Below are 22848 nucleotides of genomic sequence, written 5' to 3'. Positions count from 1 at the left end.
ATTTATCCAAAATTATATAGTTATATACATATTAGAATCTATCTTTTGAATATCATTAAAGTAGTTGCATTTTTTTGTAAGTTTCTGATTTTTTATCATTTAAATGGAAGCATTATGTCTCTACCTATACATAAAATGGATCTTCCAAGTTGTTTTTTTTTTATGCTAACTCTTAAATATTTCCTTCCTTATTCAATCACTGTTACCTATCAATCCTTTGTACTCAAGACAAATTGGTTGACCAATGAGCGTTTTAAATCAGAGCACTAACAATTTTACAATTGAGTCGTACATATACATTATCCACGTCACAATACCTACCGAGCATAGGCGTGGTCTCAACGACCAATAAAACTGGGCTCGTGGCTAGGTACGGCACATACGTGACTTACTCCACTGCCTTGGCTTCAGATTTTGCGATAGATATTTTGTACAAATTACGAATTCCGCCGACCGCGCACGATGATACCCGAATGCGGAATGAATGACTAATTTTATAAAAAAAAAGATTATACATATTTACGCATTTTATTTTTACTACTTAAATAAGTGGATTACCTAATATAACATTGAAACTACATGACATTAAAAAACGTAAATATGTAGGCGGTAATTACTTTAATACTCATGACCTTTGTCGATTTATTATATTGAAATGTGTATAATATAAAAGCAAAGGTATATAGGTAGTATATAATACCTACTATAATGTACATACCTATTATACTCTTGGTTAATCATGGTGCGGATAAATTAAATCTAGGTAATATACTTGATTACACCAAATCCGCAGCATCAGATAATCATTAAGCCCATCATCATTATGCTACTTCCATTCTCCAAAAAAATTGCTACAAAAATCATCAAAGTACATTTTTCATTACTTTTGATACATGACGTCGTGTTACCGATAAAAGTGCCTAACTAAAAATTCAAATTATCCCTTTCCGTTCATGCAAACATTATCATTGCATTTAATCAGTGCATTTTGATCTTCGATGCTACCCGAATTTCTTTAGCCGGGAGCTAAAAAACAACCTGTAATCATACCTCGGCCAAGAGCGATCGTGCTTCATGAATATGTTTATCACTTTGCAACACTTATCGAAAGCAGCTGCCAATAATATAATTGTTAGGATTTGAAAATTTACATATGTGAACGCACCCTTATCACGCGATATCCGTTCCGAAATAAATGTATCAAGGTAGGTAATTATTGCAAACCGACCGATTTTATTTCTACAATAATTATGCAAATAGAGCTTAATTTAAAAAACGTGCACGTTTAATTATATCGACAATTCTATCAGCAATTAATATAAGAGGCACCTAAGTGAACTTTTGTCGGAGTTACAAGAAATTATTTATTTTTTATTACTAAACTATTCCTTCCTTACTACTCAAATACTTCTACATATTTCATTATAAGTACATAAGTATGAAAAAACTTACTACTGGTACTAGTAGGTACTTGTGTCCAGTTTTAAGGCAGGTCCCTAATTAATTTTGCTGCTACTTAGCAAACACACAAAAAGTACACATGTATTAATTAAATTGCATTTAATTAATACCTGTGTACTTAACTTGGTAATTTCAATGGGTACTTAACTAATGATCTACCTACTTTAAAGTTTGAAGTAACAAAGATCAAAATTTTGCTGCCGCTTACGAATAAATAGAATCATTATTTAACGATTTAGCTAAGAATTATTTAATACGTATCATCTGAGTATTGTATAAACGTAAGGAGTAGGTATCTATCTATTTAAAATTTAAACTTTTATTATTACCGCTAATGCCGCTTAATAGTAGTAGGTAAAGCAGCTATGTTAGTGTAAGTACATTCTCCGTGTCTCGAAATAGTTGATAAGAAACCGCATAGCGATTCTTCGATGTTTTTACAGCATTACTATGAGCACGTGTTCGCGACGTTCAGCAAAAGGCGGACGGCTGTTTTCCGTGTATTTTCTGGTCGAGGGCGCGCGGCGGTAGGGGTGCGGGGGGCGACCGGCGGCAGATGCGCCGCGCAGCGCCATCTAGCGGGAGCGCCGCGTCGCCAGGTGTGCGCGGCCCGCACCGCGGCTTCCACCCGCCCTCAGTCCGCCGTCACGCACCGCCGCGATCACACGTAACTACGGCTGCCACACGCCGGCCGCACGCGCGCGTTTCGAACGTAGTGCACGATACGATATCCGACCGGTTCCCGAAGCCGATGAGCGCGACCAGTGACACCTCTAGTGCTGTGTGACTCGCAGTGAAACGCTCAGTGCAGACATGTGCAAGTGATGGATTACTTATCCGCCGCCGTCGAGTGCTGACGGGCTCCCGTTCCCGTGTATGCTCAGGCGCCGCTAGCGGACGCGCCAGCATGCGCGCCCCCGCGGTGCTCGTCGCCCTGCTAGGGTTTCTGCCCCAGGTACGGCACCGCCACCGACACCAAAACCGCGAACCTCCGTTTGTTTACGTTTCGCATGGTGGATAGCTCGCGAATAGAGCGCCGGCGAGCTCGAGGCCGCTCCGTCCGCACGACACTCACTTTCCCACGAGCGTGGCGGAGTCCGAGCTCCCTAGATCGTCCTGGATAGTGGAGAGGGTGTAGGTTAGCCGAGTCGTGACCGGCCCGAGCCGTCCGGAGCCTCGCCTGTGTGTGTTGGATACGTTTACCCGGCAAACACGCTCGGGTACATAGTTATAAAGAAAGTTCAGGTTTTACGGGCGGCGCGCGGGGTCAGCCAGGTCGCGAGCCTCTTCGTTTAAAATTAGATGCATTCCGAGGCTTCGCGATGAAGTGGATTCCCAAAAGGACTAATCTGCGACGGTGCGCCAGGAATAACTTGCAGACGAGCCGAGTCTCGGGACTCAAGGCGCGATATTTCGGGCAGGGTTAGTAGTCCGGTCTAGTTCGCCAAACACCTTGTTTATTGGCCGTCGCTAAACACTCGATCAACTAAGTTTCCGAAGTTTAAAAGTAATAAGTAAATTAAAAATTATAGCTCGAAATTTGGATTTAATTGAGGTCATTGATCTATGAAAGGGTCAAGTATATTGGCTTACGCTAAGGGTAGCTAATGGATGCTATTGCGTACAAATTTCTTGACCTAATAATATTATACTAACACGGCGTACCGAAACAAAATATTTACCCGAGTAATGTTTATTTAAATAGCCGAAGTGAATATTACTAAAATGTTTTTGATCTTATCAAAGTCTACAAGTTCGAAATAAAGTTAACAAAAGTTACAACTCAATAAAATTATGCGTAATACTTACCGAACTTATTTTAATCAAGGCCGTACATTGCTCATAATTACCAAATATTTCGTTGATAACTTAGTATTATTACATAATTAAGTTAGATTTTTGGAAAATAGTAACCATTACACTCATTATAACAATTAGGTGCAGAATTCCATCGTAAATCTGACAACTAGTATTTATTGTTATTAGTAATAACTAAGCATCAAACTAACATTTCGATGATTCACTTCATCGATTCGCCGATGCTAGCTTTCCCAATCGGTTTATCCTACGCTCGCTTCGCAATGCAAAATTACTTAATTATCTGGTTAACAATCGCTAGACTCAACCGAAATGTCAGCCCCTAAAAAATTAAATCGATTTCTCGCCGGGTGAGTTTTTGTGCCCTCGCGACATACCGGTCCAATGCAATATTCGCAAGGGAACCATTCCCCATGCGTAAGCGCAACCGTAGAACTACTCATTTATTAATGTACCGTTACAAGTTACCAACACGAATACACTATAACATATATTAATGCCGATGTGTGCAACCGGTGTGTCGGGACTTCATCTCGACACCTTATCGTGTGATTTTCGTGAACTTTTAGCAGTCGATTACGGCTCTGTTATTGTTTTTTGCGGGCGACAGGATGCAGTGAAATTACTTCAGACAATATGTCAATTAATTATTAACGACATGCATGTAAAGCGAGATCGTTTTATTCACTTTATTAAGTTTACCTTTCCAGTTTTGTATGTGCAGGTGACTCTGTTGTAATGAATGAGTGAATTCCTTAATAATAATAGCTATAAATATATATTAAATTGAAACTGTCATCCGGTTCACATTTTTTTATCATTTATCATTTAATGCTTTACATGAAAAATGAAACATGAAATCGTGAAGCATTTATGAAGCGTCAGAAATCAGTGTCAGTAAAGACATAACAAAACGACTGAAATTGATTACATTTTCATTCTGAATCTAGCCTCAGCGCTCTTCTCACGAGTAATCGTAAATACAGTCGTAGCATATCTATACTCGGTACACATCTTATAGATTTATTTGTGGCTGAGAACGTGTGAGTGTTTCAAGGCGCTATAATACATTATGAATGAAGTCTTGTCGTTCCAATAAAAAACGGTGTTTTGCACCACCGCCCCGGACTGGTTTGTGTTGCCCGGGGCCTACGTGCGACGCCGTGCATTGATGTAATTGTCCACCCATCGTCCGTCGCTCCTTATAATGTCCGATACATCCGCAGGATTCGATGTCCGCATTTTTCCTTTTTTCGTTAACTCGCTAACAATACCGATTCCGCGCTCGCTCGAATCGCGTGATCGGCCGGCCGTCTTGCGATCGGAAGCGGCGTCGGATACACGTCTGCCCTAAACCGCAAATAATTTCCAATTTCCATTTTATACAAATAATTCACCGAAGGCTAAGTTATTGTGCGTTGCCCCCGAGTTATTCCGAGATTATACCAACAGCGGTTGCATGTCCACAAATGGGCAGTCATTTTTTATCGGTTTGCGACACAGTATTAATGGTGAGATTGTCGGGACGGTTGTCCGGCGTGGCTATCTAGGACATTGCATGTCGAAGCTGGTATGGAACGTGGACGCGGAGTGCGTATTGCGTTGCGATATGATATAATCGATAGGTTGTATTTCAGTGCGTTCTTACGTGTGCCCGTCGCGCTCCGCGGCCCACATTGCAAGCAGGTGCGCCCGTAATGGCTCTCGTGGCCCTAACATCTGCTTTTTTCATAATTTACTCGCGTACACAAATTCTAATTGCCCGATGATTTAAGTTTAAAACTACGGATTCGTTATCACAGCTCTCGAGCGGGCTTCTTAATTGGCGGTTTTATTGCTCGAATCGCCATTATGAGCGCGCTCAGCTGGTCGCAGGTTCAGTTTCTCGTAGCGACGTATCGTAACAACTTAGACGCTTAGCTATATCTGCCACCTGTCCCCCAACACCTGTCTCTAATAAATAAAGTACCAAAAGTTGAGAGAAATCGTTTGATAAGGCCGTCTAAGTATGCAACTCGTTTTATGTGCACCTGTACTGGATGTGAGTCAATATGTAACTTATACATTTTTCGCATTGGTTCAAAAAGTCAGGGAATAAAAACATTTTCTTTTCGTCACAAACAATGCATGTGTAGTGAGTGAGTGACAGGAAAATTGTCGAAATTTTCTTGACAATTCTAGAAAGTATGTTACAATTCTCAGTGATCATGTTATTAGCCGTAATAGTCGATTCGGTCCAAAACGAGTCATTTGGCGTTCAGTCGCAGTTATTTTCACAACAGTACAATAATAATTAATCGTTATATGTCATGTTAGTCGCAATAAGCATTTAAGTATGTGAAACCATTTAACCCTGTTATAATTTCGTCCATTGTCCGAGGGGTTTTGTTCTATGAGAACCGCCTCAATTATGCGAGAGCTCCTTATACAAAATCTGTATAATCGTCGGTTTTTAACTGCTTAACTATGTGAAACCTCAGTTTTGGGTGTATTGTCTGATGGGAGTGTAATGGTCGATTGTGATCCAACGCAATGCGTCACCAGTGTTAAGGGAAAGCCACGAGATTAACCGATAAATACTGTTAAGATCGTACTTACTGGCTAAAGATTAACGAACACGATTACAATTACTACTTAACTTGCATGTACACTTTACATGGCTTTCAATACGCAACCCTGCTTTATTTTTTTAAGAAAGTTCAAATTATTTTTGAAATAGACAAACATATAAAATAATAACATCAATTCATTAAAATTGCGCCCCATTTTATATAATGATCATCTAGCCACGAACTGTGTACATCGGAGAAAATAATTGATAGAATAGATTTAAATAATAGCGCTTAATAGATTTAAGGCTTCAATTTCTTTGTACCGATTGACAAACGGGCCCATTGTACCAAGACGTGGCAGTCACGCTCCTCAAAAGAGATTTATGTCCACCATTTCTTTGATTGCAGCCCTTTTAAAATAATTTATATTTCCTTTTCATCCAGACCGGACGTTTAATTGATTCCCGATCCTGTAAAAACGGCCCCATTGATCAGATTACGCAATGTCGCCGAACTGGATGGCAAGGGAAGTCTGTATTATGCATTATTTATAAACGCATGCCTGATCGGTTGTTTCTCCCGTTTAGATGGGATTCGATCGGATAATTGGATCGGAGACATTTTAGGTGCAACATTGATATTACGTAAAAAGTTTAATTACTCTTTAGTTTCGACAAACTCGCCTTAATTCGCCTTAATTATGATATTAACAATATTTTTTATGTATTTTTTTTCGTACTGCCTTAGTGATACAAGTTTTTGTGTGTAATAAATTAGAAAAAATAACAAGATGTTTTTATACCGTAACCTCGGAAATTAAAGAGCACCATGTTGATATACGTTTATTTGATTAATTACAGTTGTGGTGATAATAAATTGTGGCTAGAGTTACTTGTACAATTTCGTAATTTATCGCATACCAGATTTGTATGCAGGTAATTCAGCGGTAACCTTCTAATTTAAGGTCCCATTGTTTAGTGAGGCCTGTCTAAATTATTAAATTCCGAATTGGGTAAATGTGTCAGCGATGCTGGCAACACTGTAGGTTGTGCAACTCCAGGCACAGAGGAGAGATGAGTCGATCCACTGTGGGTTGCAAGTTAAGGCCAAGACGACAGTTATGCATACATAAAACTTTACTGTAAGAACTAATTACCGCGCGTAGGCGCGTTAAATTGATAACTATGTAATAGTTATTTCGCACGATAAAACCCGCCATTTAAGGATAAGCACCGTGTTAGTACTTAGTTGCACTTTTAAAATGCAATTTAAAAACAATTTGCAGGCGTAAAAGCAACTGTGTAATGATAAACAAAATAAAACGATCACTAGTGTATATTGCAAAAAATTGCAACGCAATTTTCACGCATTAGAAATAACGCGAGATGAACCCACACCGTTTCATAACGTTGCATATTAGCGTGCAGTGGATTATCCACATCAAAACTAATTCCACATACGATCCTACTCAGACTATAATCATTCGTATCCGTTATTCCTTTCTACAACTAAATATACGAGGCTACTTAAATTCACTTAATCGTGTTTCATCCGTTATAGACGAATAGACAAATTGTTATTGGGATAGGCGGCAACCGAACGAAATCTCTCTTCGTCTTGTTAAAATTCTTTCTAGTACGTATCAACTCGAACACGAAACTATTTTAATAAGTTCCGTGTCGGGCAACAGGTTCACACGTATAATCCCTACAACAATCCGAGAGAAGATCTAGTTTACGATACGATAGTAATAGGTACACGACGCCGATCATAGCGTACCGAACACCGACGCACGAATTCGCTTGTGCAACGCTTAAATAACCGCAAAATACCCTATTATGCGCTTTCCATATACGTTCCAGGCAATCTACTGGCCCATTACCTTCCCCGCTCATGATTCTCCGTTAATTTCGAATTCCACTCTTAGATCGTACGTTTCTTTTATCCCTACGCAGCTGCCAGCGAAACTAACACAAGAACACAAAGAGATTGCGACTTTTGTCGCGCGAACGTCGAATTTCAGAACGTTTTGTTTGCTTTAAGACGAACGAGTGTCCTTTTATTTTGTGCAAAGACGTTCCGTGAAACGGAACGCCCTTTGTTGCGCCCGGTATGCGTCCCCTCGTCCCATTGAATTGTAACTCTAGTTATTCTCAAAAGTCAGGTCAGAAAAACAATTAGTCAAACAACTGATCAGCTGTGTCCGAACAGACAATTTTTTGTCGCGGTAATTAAAACCGCTCTGACGTTGTCACTATCTACGAGTACTTAACACGTGTACTCAACGTTACGCAGACGATAAAAAAATAAACAGTAAAAAATAAATCATACCGGGCCGAATTCCAAATATAAATATCTAATTGCGAATTTAATGCAGTGGCCACATCGTCGCGCTAAAATAAGACTGTGTTTGGGTGTTTATTTTAACACATTTCGCGTGTGTATAACGGCCGAGATGAAAAACATTCCCCTGTGTTTCATTATTTGAGTTATTTTTAGACTCCGCTCAACCTGCCCACTGGACGAGTGTTTACTCTGTTGGCTTACTTACATACAATGATGTTCACATTATTACTCCTTATACTTAACAGGGCACGGCTCTATGATATTTAGTTTAACAATCAAAAAGGAATTTCGTGCAGAAGCGTGTCGTGGAACATAAATCATAGACAAAGCAATTAAGGATAAAATATGTGTACAAACCATAGTAATATTGCGGCGTAATTAAAATGATTGGAATTAATGCAAAGCTATATGTTAACGGAGATTGTGTTGCGCGATAGACGATTAGGTACTCAAAATCAATTTGGACGGTTTTGTTGAGCTTGCGCCGGCGCAATTAATGTTACATGCCAACGTTACTTTCCAAAGGTAAAAAAATATTGATGTTCACGACTCGACGTCGAATGCATTAAATGTGAAGTCGTATGTTAAATAAATGAGATACACGCGTAGTTTAATTCATTACTCGACGCGCTCACATAATACGGGCCATAAGTAAATAGTCATTTCCTATGCGATTGATAACCAAAACCCGTCGCTAGAAAATTGATTTAGACAAACATATAACATCTTTGGTGTTCTCACGAAATATTTCCTGTTTATTTTACATTTTAATTTTATTGCCTAATGTTAATGACTTGTGAAATGTAAATGTATTAAGTTTCAATACGTAGTGTTTGAAGAGTAACTAAAAGTTTAACAGCCGATAACACAAACGGTCATTACGCTTAGCGCTAAAGATGAACTAAAGCATCAATCAGAGAATCATCGTAAATCGCCCGGAGATATTATAAAACAACTTATTCGGTAGTCGGTAAGTATTATTTAATTGTTAATTTGTGGTCGCCCCGAGGGCAGGCGGCGACCGCACACGTCCCGCGCGCGGCTCTTATTTATTTTTTCTATACACTTTTAAGTAACTGCTTTTAATAAGTTAGGAATCTTTCGAATTCCAAACGATTTAATTGCAGAGCTCGAGATCACAACTTATCATAATCCGTAAGCCACAATTTATCATAATCCGTGCTACTATGCCGTGATAAACAATACATCAAGTTTAAAAAAAGGGGATGTTTAGAGTGGCCCGCATGTTTTTGGAGCGTTTTTTTGGTTCCGCTCCTACCTGAACCACGTGGAGAGGTGCGCTATCCCGCTCTTTTGTGGAGTGAAAAGCGAGAGGGATGTAGTTTCGCGTATGAGAAATGAATCCAACCCCAAGCGAGGCAGGAAGTTGGTTGAAATCTGGTGTCTTTTTTACAACCTTTGTTTAAACTGTGGTTAATTTTTCAAATCCACAGACCTACCGTCTGCGTAGATAAGCGTTGAATGATTCATTGTTCTTTATTTTCTCTTTTTCAAACTTTTGACAAGTCCGTGGCAAGTTCATTGAACGTGGGAACATTTAATTGTTCCTCTTAATTAGTTTATTTGTTGGTTTCCACGCTGATGTAATTATTTTAGATAATTGGTGTTACACGAAATTGCTTTTTATGTAAGAAAAAATCGCAAACGAGCGTGCCGTCATTCGATGCACTTTTGAACCTGATAAATGGTGACTACCGCTTACGGATATCTTTAATTCCAAATAGAATTAATATCCGATCTGAACTCGGCACAGGTGTGATTACCCGACCTAGAAGTAGGAATTAATAATAGTATTATTTTTTGTCTATGGTTGTAAGGAAAAACGGGTTTTTATAATGCCTTTACTTTTACAAAATTTTCACTAAAGAGAAAATAAATGTAATATACATCTTTAAGTACTTTCATAGAACAATAGAGTCAATTTCCTCTAACATCCGACGTATGCCGTTTATTACGGTATAAAATGATTCGTTTGACGGAAATAATATATTTTTTCAACGCCGTGTACATTGTACACGGGACACCGGTAATGATTCGCTAAGACCATAACTTAATACCACTTCCTTCCGAGGCCTTATAATAACTTCCACTTTCAAATTTTGTTTTTCGAACAACTTTTTTTTCTTAAGACGTTGACGGCCAGGACTGTTATTAACAGTTTTGTTTATACTTGTATATTTTTTTACTTATATTATTATTATATTGTTCTATATTAAATGGTCAATGCAACTTATAAGTATTAATCCAAATAAGATGTAATGAGTAAATATTACTAATAATTATACCATTATTAATATTAATATAGACATTGGGTCATTGTCGAAAATGGCAACAACATGCCATAAACACAAAAGCAACAAACGTAATGGCCGCAAATAAACATCCGTGAAGTAAGGCAACGCCGTGTTAATTAATTAAAAATAATACTTTATGGCCATAGATAAAAAGAAATAAAATGCGTCTCGCGTACTACAAAAAGACGTATAATAAAGATGACACTGTCCGTCGGTTAGCACAAGGTGGTATTATTTACAAAGCGTTGCCCATACCTACCCTAATGCATCGCGAACCAGTTGATCCCACATGCGAGCAACTGCGCATTCTTTAGCAAGGGTTGAGATTAGGGTTGTCACTTTAGATTATCTTAAATTGTTTAAATAATAAAAAAAATGAAATTGATAAAAAATAAAAAAAATACGTAATTAAGAAAAGTACAAAATACATAAATAAAAATCTTTTTCATGAGCTTATTTTATGTTCTAATGTGCCTATTGGCTTAAAGTCGAATGTACTTAACGGGTCAAATTACTCGTAATAATAGAAAACATACCGTACCAACCCTAGGTACACGACCCTAAAGGGTAACGACTCGCTATTATTATTCATTTATATCAACAAAAAAGGAATTCCAACTATTCTGTTGACTACTTATCCGTCAGCGGAGTTAAATCGATCGCTTTTTACAAAAAACATCGTTTAAAACAACGCAGGGGGTTAAAAAATACCCGAAAACAAGAGAAAATAACGTAAAACAAAAAACTATTCGTCACTCATCACTCGTTCGAATTTAGAATTGGGCTAGGGGTGTCACCACCCCACGTGGCCACCCCATTTTAACCTACATTACTGGCCAGTAACCGTTAATGTCTAAACGAGATCGATCGACAGTTGTGCAAATACATAATGGATCTCGTTTGTTGAATTTAAAAATAAAACTAACTTAGTTGCTTAGTTAAGAAATATACGAATAGTTAACCCAAAAAACGCTAGCTTAACGTACCGTAACGTATAACGTCATACGTAGATTAAAAATAATTACAACTTTAATTTTTTTGCTTTTTAAGAACGACTTGATTCGAAAATTTTATATACCTTTAACTTAATCCCAGTTATGTCCAACATTTGGCCAAATGTTTGCCAATGAACCGTTAATATCTCAACAGGATCACGCATACATACAGTTGTGCAAATAGTTTGTTCAAAGATCACATCGCGTCGAAAGCTATATAGTTGCATAGCTGGCGTTGTTTGTCCTGTCACTGATGTTGATAAATTGGCTAAGCGTTTACAGACAGATAGTTTCGGTTTTGCGGTAACGTTTGTATTGATTGATTAACCTAACACTCCTGGCTGCGACCCTCACAACCGACTTCGAAATAAGATTTTCAGTCCGTATTTATGCCTCACTGTTAGACTGAGTTTCTAACAAATAGGAAAGGACTGGAGCATTTATATGATTCAATACTTTAATTTAATAAAGAATGATGGAAAAAAATACCAGCCAATATACTAGCGTAATACTACTTTTTATACTGCTCATAAAGAATGTTTCGTTCCGTTTAAAACCTTTTTGATGTCTACTGCTGTACCTTTAGTTTCAGCTGTATTGACAATATTTGTGAGATATTTAAAACGGATTCCTTCTCTTAATTGTCCTAAAGTATAGCGGTAAAGTCAAATCGACCATTGCGTAAGAAAAAAAAACAGTTATCTCTATTAAAATTTAATCATATTCCGTTTTTTGTTACAGGTGCTGACATCTGGTTCCTTCGAGCTTAGGATAAAAAGTTTTACGAACTCATTGGGTAGGTTAAATAGTGGACAGTGCTGTGATGGTTCCTCGAGTAGTGATGGGCCGTGCTTAGCGCCTTGCAGGACTAAATTCCGAGTGTGCCTCAAGATATACCAAGCTAATATCGATACGACATCGCCGTGTACATTCGGTGACATAACAACACCAGTGTTAGGTGGGAACTCCTTGGATGTGCCAAACCTCAATGTGGAAGGATTCAGCAATCCCATCGTCTTTCCGTTTGACTTCACGTGGCCGGTAAGTTTTTAATGTATATTACACTATATGCCTAAGTAAATGTGTATTTAATTCAAAGATATTGTATACGTTAAACTTATCTCTAAAAAAGTAAAGTATTACTGACTAAAAATACAGTAATATTTCTTTTTCAAGCGCGGTTCTTTTAACCACGTTGAATCCAAAGTATATAACATCTTTGATTAAATCTGAAATTCAAGGTTTACGTATCATACTAAGTTAATAACTTATAGACTTTGTTTACATCAGTACATTGCATTTTAGACGAGCATTGAAATATTTAAATGCAGGTGAACCTAGCGAGCAAAGTGGATACGAACAAAAAGTATCGTTCAATCCATTTCGTGGCTATAGTAAAATCAATAGATCATTAAAGAAGCATTAAGTAGCAACCCTACATCCATAAATCAACGTTCGTTGCCACCAATATTCAAATTCCAATAATCCACATAGGCCACTACGCATCTCGTCCGCCCGTAAATAATAGTAAAAAAGAAATTACGGGATTCTATATTCAAATTTGACAGAAGCGATGACGATAAGAATACTCGATGATTTAACGAGCCAGTGCGTGGGACGGTTACGTTGAATGGTTCATTTTTAATTAATTATGAACTCGGACGTATGTTATTAGACCGGGCTAGCCTTCGCTGGCGTTCGTCTTCATCCGCGATTAGAACGGAGGCCGGTCGGAATCGTGATTCGATATTGTAATTACGAGTTATTTATTTACTTGCTCAGATCTCGATTCCAAGGATAACGGACATCTTAATTGGATCTTAGTTACGGTTATTTCGCCGGTGTGAATTGTCTATAGTTTACACAGGCCAGTGTGGACATTCGAGGCTCGAGAGGTGTTTGTATTTTATTTAGCGGCCATCTTCAAATGTCGTACCGTCTCGTAATGTTTGAGCAAACAACTCTCAGGCCGGCTTGCACAAGCCCATCTGGAGAAACGTGACATTTGGTACCTAAGCAGGTAGACAGGGATAGACGAAATTCAAAACTTTTTTTTCGAACGTGGATGCGCGTCCGGTTCTACTGCCAGTATCATTCCATTTGAATTGGCGCTAAATTGAAACTTCCTGTTTAAATTCACATAGTCTGTAGTCATTGTGACGGGATCAATTGAGCGAAAGTGACGCGAAATAATCCCCATCTATCGAATTTCAGTGACAGGTTAAGCTTAGATGAAGTCGACGCCATATGCATATCTTCTATAGATGGGAAACATCTCCCATATGCCGTGTCAATATGCTACAATGGAATTTAAAGTGAGGATATGCGCCATACGCATCGTTCACGGCCTTTACCGGTTATGCCTTCAGTCACGAATTGCTGGGCGCGCCGCATTTGAACATTCTGCCCTAGCTTTGTAAAGAGATGGTTTTTTCGCAATGAGGTCATTCAATGAGGCATCCTTTATTTACATATGAAAGGTCGCTAAAAGAAGTTATTTCTATTTACACATTTGCTAGTCACCGAGATTTGTTTTCGTTTAATTAAAATTCAAACATAAATATACACAACTATTTACCTTACTATTTATTTTTAAGGCGTGCTGGTCTAACACGCGTACGGTTCCAGGTTCGATGCCCGACCAAGCATTTTTTTCAATTTTATGCTCTTATCGTGTTGATCTTCAGATGAACTCCAACTTATATATTGATAAAAGATTGAATTCACTCTTCAGTGGACAGCATCACAATATTTTGAAACATGACTCGCTCGGTCGCGAACCAGCGCGCTAACGGTCCCTATCTCGTTACAGTCCTGGAAGGGCTTATAAACACAGGCCCGTCTTAAGCCATTGGCCCTTGATACTCGAGTAGAGCCCTAAAACGTGATTTCATTCATAAATTGCATGACTTTGTCTTAACTATTCAATGTTTTCTTTCCTTCTATATTTTTCAAAACGCATTTCGAGAACAAAGGGTTAAAAATTAAATGTTTAGACTCACGACAATTGAGGTACCAAAGAAATAGAAATGCATCGAAAAACATAACCTTTTGCCGCAGTTAGGTAAAAATTGGATACGATCTTGACATGAGAACTTTTATCACATAGCTCGAGATATCCCGAAGCTCACACGAAGATCTGACCTACCCGATAATAGGTCACAGGAATATTAATATTACTGACAACATCGAACAGTGAAATTACAAGTTAAGCGGCGCGGGAGTTAACGACGCATAACAACGATTTATCATTTTAAGAAAGAGATGGCTCACTCCAAAAAGAAATCTCATTTGTATTCAGCGTACGCGGTGCTATTCGTTTTACGTTTAAACAATTTGTGTTTGTAAATCACAGGGTTTATTGGGACTAGGTTTACACGCGGCGTCGCTTGTGCTTACACAATATATTCACTTAGAAAAGGAAAAAAAAATTAATAAGTAAAATAGTAGTAGTAGTCGATTTAAAAAAAAAGTAGAAACAAAATTGGTAAGGTTTCTGGACTAAGTTTTACAGACGGACGGACAGTTTTTTTAGTATATTTTTCAATCACACACAGAGATTGAAATTTATTTCTTATATACATATCCGGAGGTCCGTTACACGGCTGTCAGAAAGATGGGAACCGCTCATACGTTCAAATTGTTACTCACGTGCACAAAAGGTCACTGGTCCGGAGAGTTGCACCCTCGCAGGGGGTGAAAACCCCCGCCCCGGCATGAACGAGCCCATTCAGAAGCGAACCGTTATGTAAACGTTTTAGCGCGAAAAAATATTCAACACCAATTGTTTTTTACACACCTGCTATATGCGAGAGAGAGATGGAGCGCAAATGTCAAAGTGACGACCCGCTTGGCGGAGCGGTCACCATACCGGTCTGACGTGCAGAGGGTCCCGGGTTCGATCCCCGGCCAGACAGAAATCTAAATAATGAATTTAGGTTTCTGTTTCTGGGTCTGGGTGTTTGTGTATTTGTCTCTGTGTGTGTCCATGGCACCCTCGATACAGGGAATCCTAGTGTGGGGCTGTGACAAAGCGTATTTTTTTTAAGTGTATTTCCGCGCATACGCAGTGTCTAAAGACTCTTGCGCACTGTTTACCCTCATGTCCCTTATACTATGTTGAATGTACGACGTAAACGCTGCGATTACACGACACATACAAACGCCGAACAAGATGAGAATTTCGTGAGTTTGAACATGCGTTAATGTTAAATTGTTGGCATAAATAAACAGATTATAACGTTAACAGATACTATGAGATAAATTACAATCATAATTATATCTACTAAATAAAAAAATATAAGAGAAAGTATTTTTTTGTAGTGAGGTGAGGTGAGGTGATTTTAAATATAATACATAGGTATTCTATCTATCAAAACATAGCGCTTTTTGATAAATACGTTTTAGAGACCTATTTTCTTTATGGAATTTTCAAATTTACTCAAATGGCGTTTGTGACGCGTAAACGCGTAAACGCTAGCGTAACCTTACAAGCAAGTCCTTCGCCTCGCTAGTTCTATGTTGACCATGAACTATACTTTTTACGGATTAACCAGAGATCCGTCTTACGTTAGACGTTACTCATCGGCATTGTTACGTCTAATCTTAACAAATTGTCTACATCTCATTGTTGTGAAGGCGTTCGATAAAAACCGATCAATTGTTGATTTTTGTTTCGAATGTGAATACATTTCAACACTTGTTTATGCGATGAATTTATATTCAGTTTATCTTAAAACAATTCAAATCGAATCAACTTTATTTATTAATACAGAAAAGTTAATGACTTATAAAATCCAGCCGATAAGTATTCAAATATATTTTTTTCGGTATAGGCAATAAGTTTTTTTTTATGTCGACTTAAAAAAAATCAAGATTACTAATACCTATAACAACTTGAAACCAAACCAATATTAGAGATTACGTAAACACCTAACACAATTTGTTAACAAATTGGGTATCGAAAAATTCCCTCAATGTGAGAACCCGAGACCGTGGATTTGGCAAGTCACTTTCCCACAAGGCCCGCCGAAGGTCGGCCCTCGCCTATAAAAACACCGCCTTAAGTGACTAACAACGTGACAATTAGAATTAACTGTCCCATTATATCCTACGTAAACATAAAAGAAAAACGTTCAATTGTTTCATTTTTGGTGTATTTTTTTTTCTTTGGTACTGTCCGTGAGATATGCTTCTTAACAGTGGCGATACATTTTGGCGATTGTATCGATGCTGCCTCTCATTTAGCGAATTGCTGTGTTCGATATTTAAAACATGTGTTTTATCGTCAGCATTAATATGCGTCGTATTGTTCGCGACCAAATTGCTTCTGACTGGCGTTCAGTAGTGTGCGGCATTGGATCACAGCTTCTAACTTAATAAAGCAGCTAAATCGTCTATTACGGATGCTACAAGTTAGCTGAGGTCCTAACACCTTTTAATGCTAGGTCCGGAAGAAATTAATGTCAGTAGCTAGCACCATCGGTTATCGTTTTTTACCGTGAGACGCCAAGTAGCGTGCTCGGACTAATTAAGGTTAATTAAATCAAAGAATCGAACCGTTTAATCATTTATGCATTTTCGTGTTCGGAAGCAACAAATATGTGCGTTGAGTGACAGTAACATTAATAGTTTTATTGAAATGATAATTACGTTTCAATTATTGTAATTGCGGTATTTGTAATTCGGCGGTCGTTCTTGACCGAACATTAAAGTGAGAAATATTTTTTTGCAATCAAAACTTATGTAAAACAGTTTTGATTGATGTGTAAAGATAACAAGCTGATTAATGCATTTGTGTCGTTTAGTGAAGAAACTCGCGTCTTTATTATGGAGTAAGTAGACTAAGCAACAGCGTAACTAATTCTAGAGATTGTTAGTTATTTTGCATGTTTCGTAAATAGTTTCACGCTCTACATAATGGTAAAAATTTAAATGAAAGTGTAGCATCTCGCTCGCTGTGTCGACATACCTTGAACAACTAAGGGCTAATACATACATTACGACGCGACGATGTCGTGTCGTGAAAATCAACGGCGTGCGTTGTAAAAATCAGTGAAATAGAAACGAAGAAAATGTCATTCTATCATGGTTAAGGAAAACGTTTTCAGAAAAAAATAATGTAAAAGCGTTACTAATTTTGACGACACGACATCGTTACGACACGTTAACCACGATATGTCGTATCGTGTATGTTTTAGCTCTAACCCCGGGTTACGTACGGTACAATATTCGCAGAAATTAACGTTGCAATGACGTCACTCGATTCGTATCTCAAAACAATACTGTAAAGCACCGCGCCGATCGAATACCTTTTTCAATCCATTGTCACGCGTGTGAACAGTTCTTGTGGCCCTAACGGCTTCTCCATTAGAAAGTAATTAAGAATCCACACAGCGTTGTACAAAAACTTCACGCCTTCACGAATTCTGAAACACGATTCGGCGACCAATCGTCCAGAAACCGAATTGTAATCGGTTACATTACTATTCAACCAGTTACATAAGATTTCGTACGAAAGTGCGAATTTATAAACCTATTTCTAGTAAGCAAATGCCGGTTGAGTCAATTTAGACATTTAATGTTACGTTACTGACGCTATAGTTCTGATACAATCCGCTAGGGGCGCTGATTGGAAATTGTATGGGCAAATATGTAAACAAATATCAAAACAGTCATATTTGTCAAAACGTAAAAACTCATGGTAAGTGTACTGTTCTATACAGTTGGCCACATTGTCGGTGGACGGTAGTGCTCTTTAGATGGAGTGCAAGCTACAAAAACCTCGCATAGATCATCAAGTAACCAGTAACGCGATATCAGTCGAACAAACTTCCGTCTACGGCGTTTTTGTGTCGCTCTTAATAATTTCCTTTATCTCAAGCGCTCGCGCCGGGAACTTAAAATACTTACCCTTACATCCGCTTCTTTTAATAATCCGTAGCTATGGAATGCTTCATTCGAACTTGTTCCCTTCGACACCGCCCTTTATATCTCCGACGCAATTAATGTCGGACTAAAGGACCGCGAAATGAAATTCCGCGTAAGAGTAGATCGAGGACGGTTTACTACTTAGCGCGGTTTTGTGTTTTTTTTTTATTATATAAAAGAACGATTCCTATTCTCATATGCGAAATTTAGAGGTTTTGCTATGTCGTGAGTGTCATGGATACAAAGATATACAAACGCCCAAATCCATAACAGGTATATATTCATCTTATATAAAGTGTTTGGCCGGGGATCAAACCTGGACCGTACTGTTTGTCAGACAGTTGATTCGTTTATTTTCGGTTTCACACTTTGACTAAACACTTTCGGTAAATCTTTTAATAAATTACATTTCATTGAATTAAGTGTCTTAAATGTTAAATTACTAATCTATTCAGTAGTTGCTGATATCTTAGTAATCAAATGTGTATGTATAAAATACAAATTTAAAATTACACATAATTTAATATGATGCAAAACATCTTCAGTGTCACTGTAATTGTACGACTTAAACCAATTTTATAGTTTCAAATTTAAAGAAACGGAGCGTGGATAATTACCGAGCATTGCATTGTTCGGAGCCACTGAACAGGTATTCAGCAACTATCAATTAAGGAATGCATTTCACGATAATACGCCTAAATAAACTGTAGCACAATAAAATGAGCCATTCCAATTATTTCGAGTGCTTCCTCGGTGCTAAAATAACATTGCATCGACAGGAACGGCAAAGCCCGATCGTAAATAGCGATTAGTCATAGCGAGGAGATAAAGAAAATAAGCTCATCAACGGAATGAATAGACGATAAAGTTAACCGGTCTTTACGACAACAAAGGAAGAGAATAGACTCCTAAAACTTATTGAGGATGAGTCTGTCAAGTGACGTACGCAGGGGGACAGAATTGTCAAATTTAATGAGACAAATGGTTCGAAATGGCAAGTTGACAAGTGTGTAAAAATATTTCATTTTTCCTTTAAACATTATAAATAGATGTTTACGTATAACACTCAAGAATCAAATCGGAAGTAATATAAAGTGTATGCATGACTTTTCATTAGATGTATTTCGCTGACGTCACGATAAAGGCTGCCTTAGATTAAGAGTCTATTTAGTAACTCAGTCAACGTGACGGGGCGTCTACTCGAGAACGTTAAGAAAACACTCCTTTTTCAAACGGAGTCTCGTTTACGGTCAGATTCTGACATTTTAACTACATCTCCAACATTTACGGCGTCTAATAAAAATGTTCAAAGCAACCGATTTATAAGTAGCTGAAATGTGTCGCTGATTTTAAACATGACAAGTGCCTCAAGACATTTGAGAGTTAAGTGATGTCAGATTAAAATTGATATAAGCTTCGGTGCGTTTAATGAATCCTGTCATCGGATTATGTGTCGTATTCAATGTTATTGTCCCACTGCTGGGCACTGGAGTCATCTCATTATAAGGGTTTACGCCATAATCTACCTTGGCCGATTTATTAATTAACTTTTTAAGAACTATGAAGCATGTAGGTTCCCACGCAATGTTTTCCTTCATCGTTAAAACAGATAATTATTTAAAAAAAAAACAACCGAAATGTCTGGGATTCGAACCTGAGACCCCGAACAGAAGCTATCAAAGCAGTAGCCAGCGTATCTGTAAAGGCGTGCCATTATCAGACCGGTCGGGTTCTCACGTCGCTCCCGAGCCCTCAAATCTGCACTGATGAAATTCCACACATTCCCCTCTTTATTCATCACACGCGCGCACTTTCTAGGAATCCTGAGCAACTCACATGCTCCGCCGTATCCGCGACCGCTGAATAAATCGCTGCCATTATTTAGTATGGGAGGTGGCGCGGTACTTACGTGCGTGGTACCTACTTCGGCGAATTTATGAACGTGTCAAAGGCCGATCATAGTGGGAACCTCCGCGGGCTGAAGTTCCACATTGAATGACACTTTTTCGATTGTAAATAAAGATTGCACATGTTAGGTTGTTGAAAAGTTTGCGAGTCGATTTGGGAAGTACCATTTCTGCGTACAACAGCAGTGTTAAGTGTTCTATGTTCTAGTTTAAAGGTTGTTAAAACAGGAGAACATCAGAACTCCAACCAACCATCCAACTTAGTCCTTCCGAATGGTAATGCGTCTTAGATACGACTTTAATTTCAATCGGGGTTGATTAAAGTTGTCTTTAGACGACCCTGACCACTTATCATCAGGTGAACTTCAGACTAAATACCTATCCTACTTTTATAACTATTGCGAACCATTGCTAACACAATCTCTACAGTCCAAATACAAAAATTTCTTTGCATCTAACCAAAACGTTACACATTTACATATGACAAATAGATACCATCTATTCATTGAGAATTCAGAGCTGGAACTGTTCTCGGAACATTTCTGGATCGAAGATGAGCGCCAGATTAACGCATCGGTACATTTGAGCCATTTTAAGTGCTTTTCTACTAATCGTGCTAAGAATAAGTAAGCTTTTTCCAGTTATATTTTAGTTACTCATCGGTCGAAGTCGCTATGCAAAGTGGTTTGAAAAAGCTGTTTATATGTACGAGTATCTAAGTCGAATCATGTCCAAACTTGTTGGGAGGCTGCGCGTCATCTATACAAATAAATAAAAACGTCTGTCTTTAATAAAATATAAGAATTTTGAAGCTAATCTTTATTAAGGCTTATTTTACTTTTGTGTTTTTACGGACTAATTTTGATTAACAAAAACATTACGAAAGCGTAGATAATTTAGTCCAAAAATATATTATAGGCTGCGAAAATATTTTGAAAAAGATAAAATTTTATAAGGGGGTGGAGCCAGGCGATGACGCTGTTTCTCATGTAAAAACCGGATGAACAAATCAGAAGGTTTTTGATATGGTTTCGGTTTCAACGCTTCACCCTTCTCATGCGTTATCGACTGATCTACGGTTAGGCGGGCGTCTCCCGAAATTTGTTGACTCCGATTTTATTTTTTAATTCTTATTCATTCAAATCATTCCGTTGTTTATGGCTGACATTTTCATTTTTGGAATTCCTCGGGCTTGAACCTTTGGCTGTCTGAATGCCGGCGACGCGATGTGAAATTAAAGGCAGTCTTCGTTTTTCACTAGCTCGTTTAAAAGTCCCGAATTCCGCCAGTGTTTGGCTTTTTTCGCGATTGTAATTGTTGGCAATAAATTGTTAATGTCCGACTTATTTTGTATGTAACTTGGACGAAAAGGGTAAGTAAGAAATGTTAAAACTGACTTTTTTGTAATATAGTAGTAGCAGACGAGCATGCAGTCCACCTGATGGTAAGTGGCTACTGCTGCCCAATGGACACCTGTAATCAACCCCAAATAGGATTAGATATTCCTACCTAAGGTCCGCCACAGATGCGTCGCTGAGGACTAAGCTAGAACGCCTCGGAAAAGTATGTCTCCCTTACCACACCCTTCAAACCAGAACACAGCAGCGCTTAAGAGTGCTGTTACGACTTAGTACAGCTTTAATGTTTGTTAGCAATGCACAGTGAAATTAGAGATATTAAGCCAGAATATTAAGACTTTAATTACTTCCCAGTTTGAGTAATTAATCCTTTCGTAATGAGCCTCTTGGTTTTTTCGTGGTCACCTCTGCTCACTGTCGTTTCGACTGTGGCAAAACTGACTTTATCGTTGAGTAATAGCTATTTTTACGATTACCGTGTGAATTTTTTTTACTATTCTTTATAATTAGAGTATATTTTTGGTATGCATATTAGAACAAATAATTATATTTTATCTTTATGAGGCAGTTTTTTATACGATTTTATGTTTGAATTATTCATCATAACTCTGAAGCGATGAATTTCTTTGCTTATAATTTGGTCGAAATATAAATTCTCATAAAATGATGTCTTTATGTGATTTATATCCATAAATCTATATTACATGATTACTTATGACGAAGCCCCATCAAGATCGTTTATTACTTTAATCTTAATTAAATTGATTTTAAGACCCACTTAATTTTATGGTGACCGTGAAATGTATAACAAAAATATCTAAATCAATTTAATGTTATCTGTGAACGGTTTTGGCTCTTAAAAAGCTCTTAATCAAATACGCAGATGATAAATCAGTCGCTGGCCGAATACCATCATTATCAAGTGATTTAAGTTTCCTTTTTCAAATGTTAAAGGTGTCCGCACAATATTGACAATATATCGAATGTGTGCGGGCCGCACGTCGTACAGAGTGCAAACAAAGAGGATTTCTCTCGACAATTTGAAGTTGGAACGTCATAGGTTCACATAGGTCGCTGAGAACGTCTCACTTGTGGCACAGACGTGAGTCTACCAACAAGTATAACCCGCCGAAATCGAGATGACCGCCCAACTACGTAACGTTGAC

At 38.1% G+C, this 22848-nt stretch overlaps 1 protein-coding gene across 1 annotated transcript in view; it reads left to right on the top strand.

Annotated features, from left to right (window-relative positions):
• The first annotated feature begins 2108 nt into the window (after nucleotides 1–2108).
• Delta (neurogenic locus protein delta) overlaps nucleotides 2109–22848 on the top strand; it is a 39926-nt gene continuing 19186 nt past the window's right edge. Inside the window, exons 1-2 of the mRNA XM_073077401.1 lie at nucleotides 2109–2416; nucleotides 12229–12528. Of these exons, the coding sequence (XP_072933502.1) occupies nucleotides 2369–2416; nucleotides 12229–12528 (348 nt within the window). The 5' untranslated portion in view covers nucleotides 2109–2368. The remainder of the gene's footprint in view (nucleotides 2417–12228; nucleotides 12529–22848) is intronic.

Source organism: Epargyreus clarus, unplaced genomic scaffold, assembly GCF_041222505.1.
Source record: "Epargyreus clarus isolate Ecla_fem2 unplaced genomic scaffold, WU_Ecla_fem_2.2 ptg000010l, whole genome shotgun sequence".
NCBI lineage: Eukaryota > Metazoa > Arthropoda > Insecta > Lepidoptera > Hesperiidae > Epargyreus > Epargyreus clarus.
The sequence above is the reverse complement of the archived record's forward strand: the minus strand, read 5'-3'. Positions and strand labels throughout refer to the sequence as shown.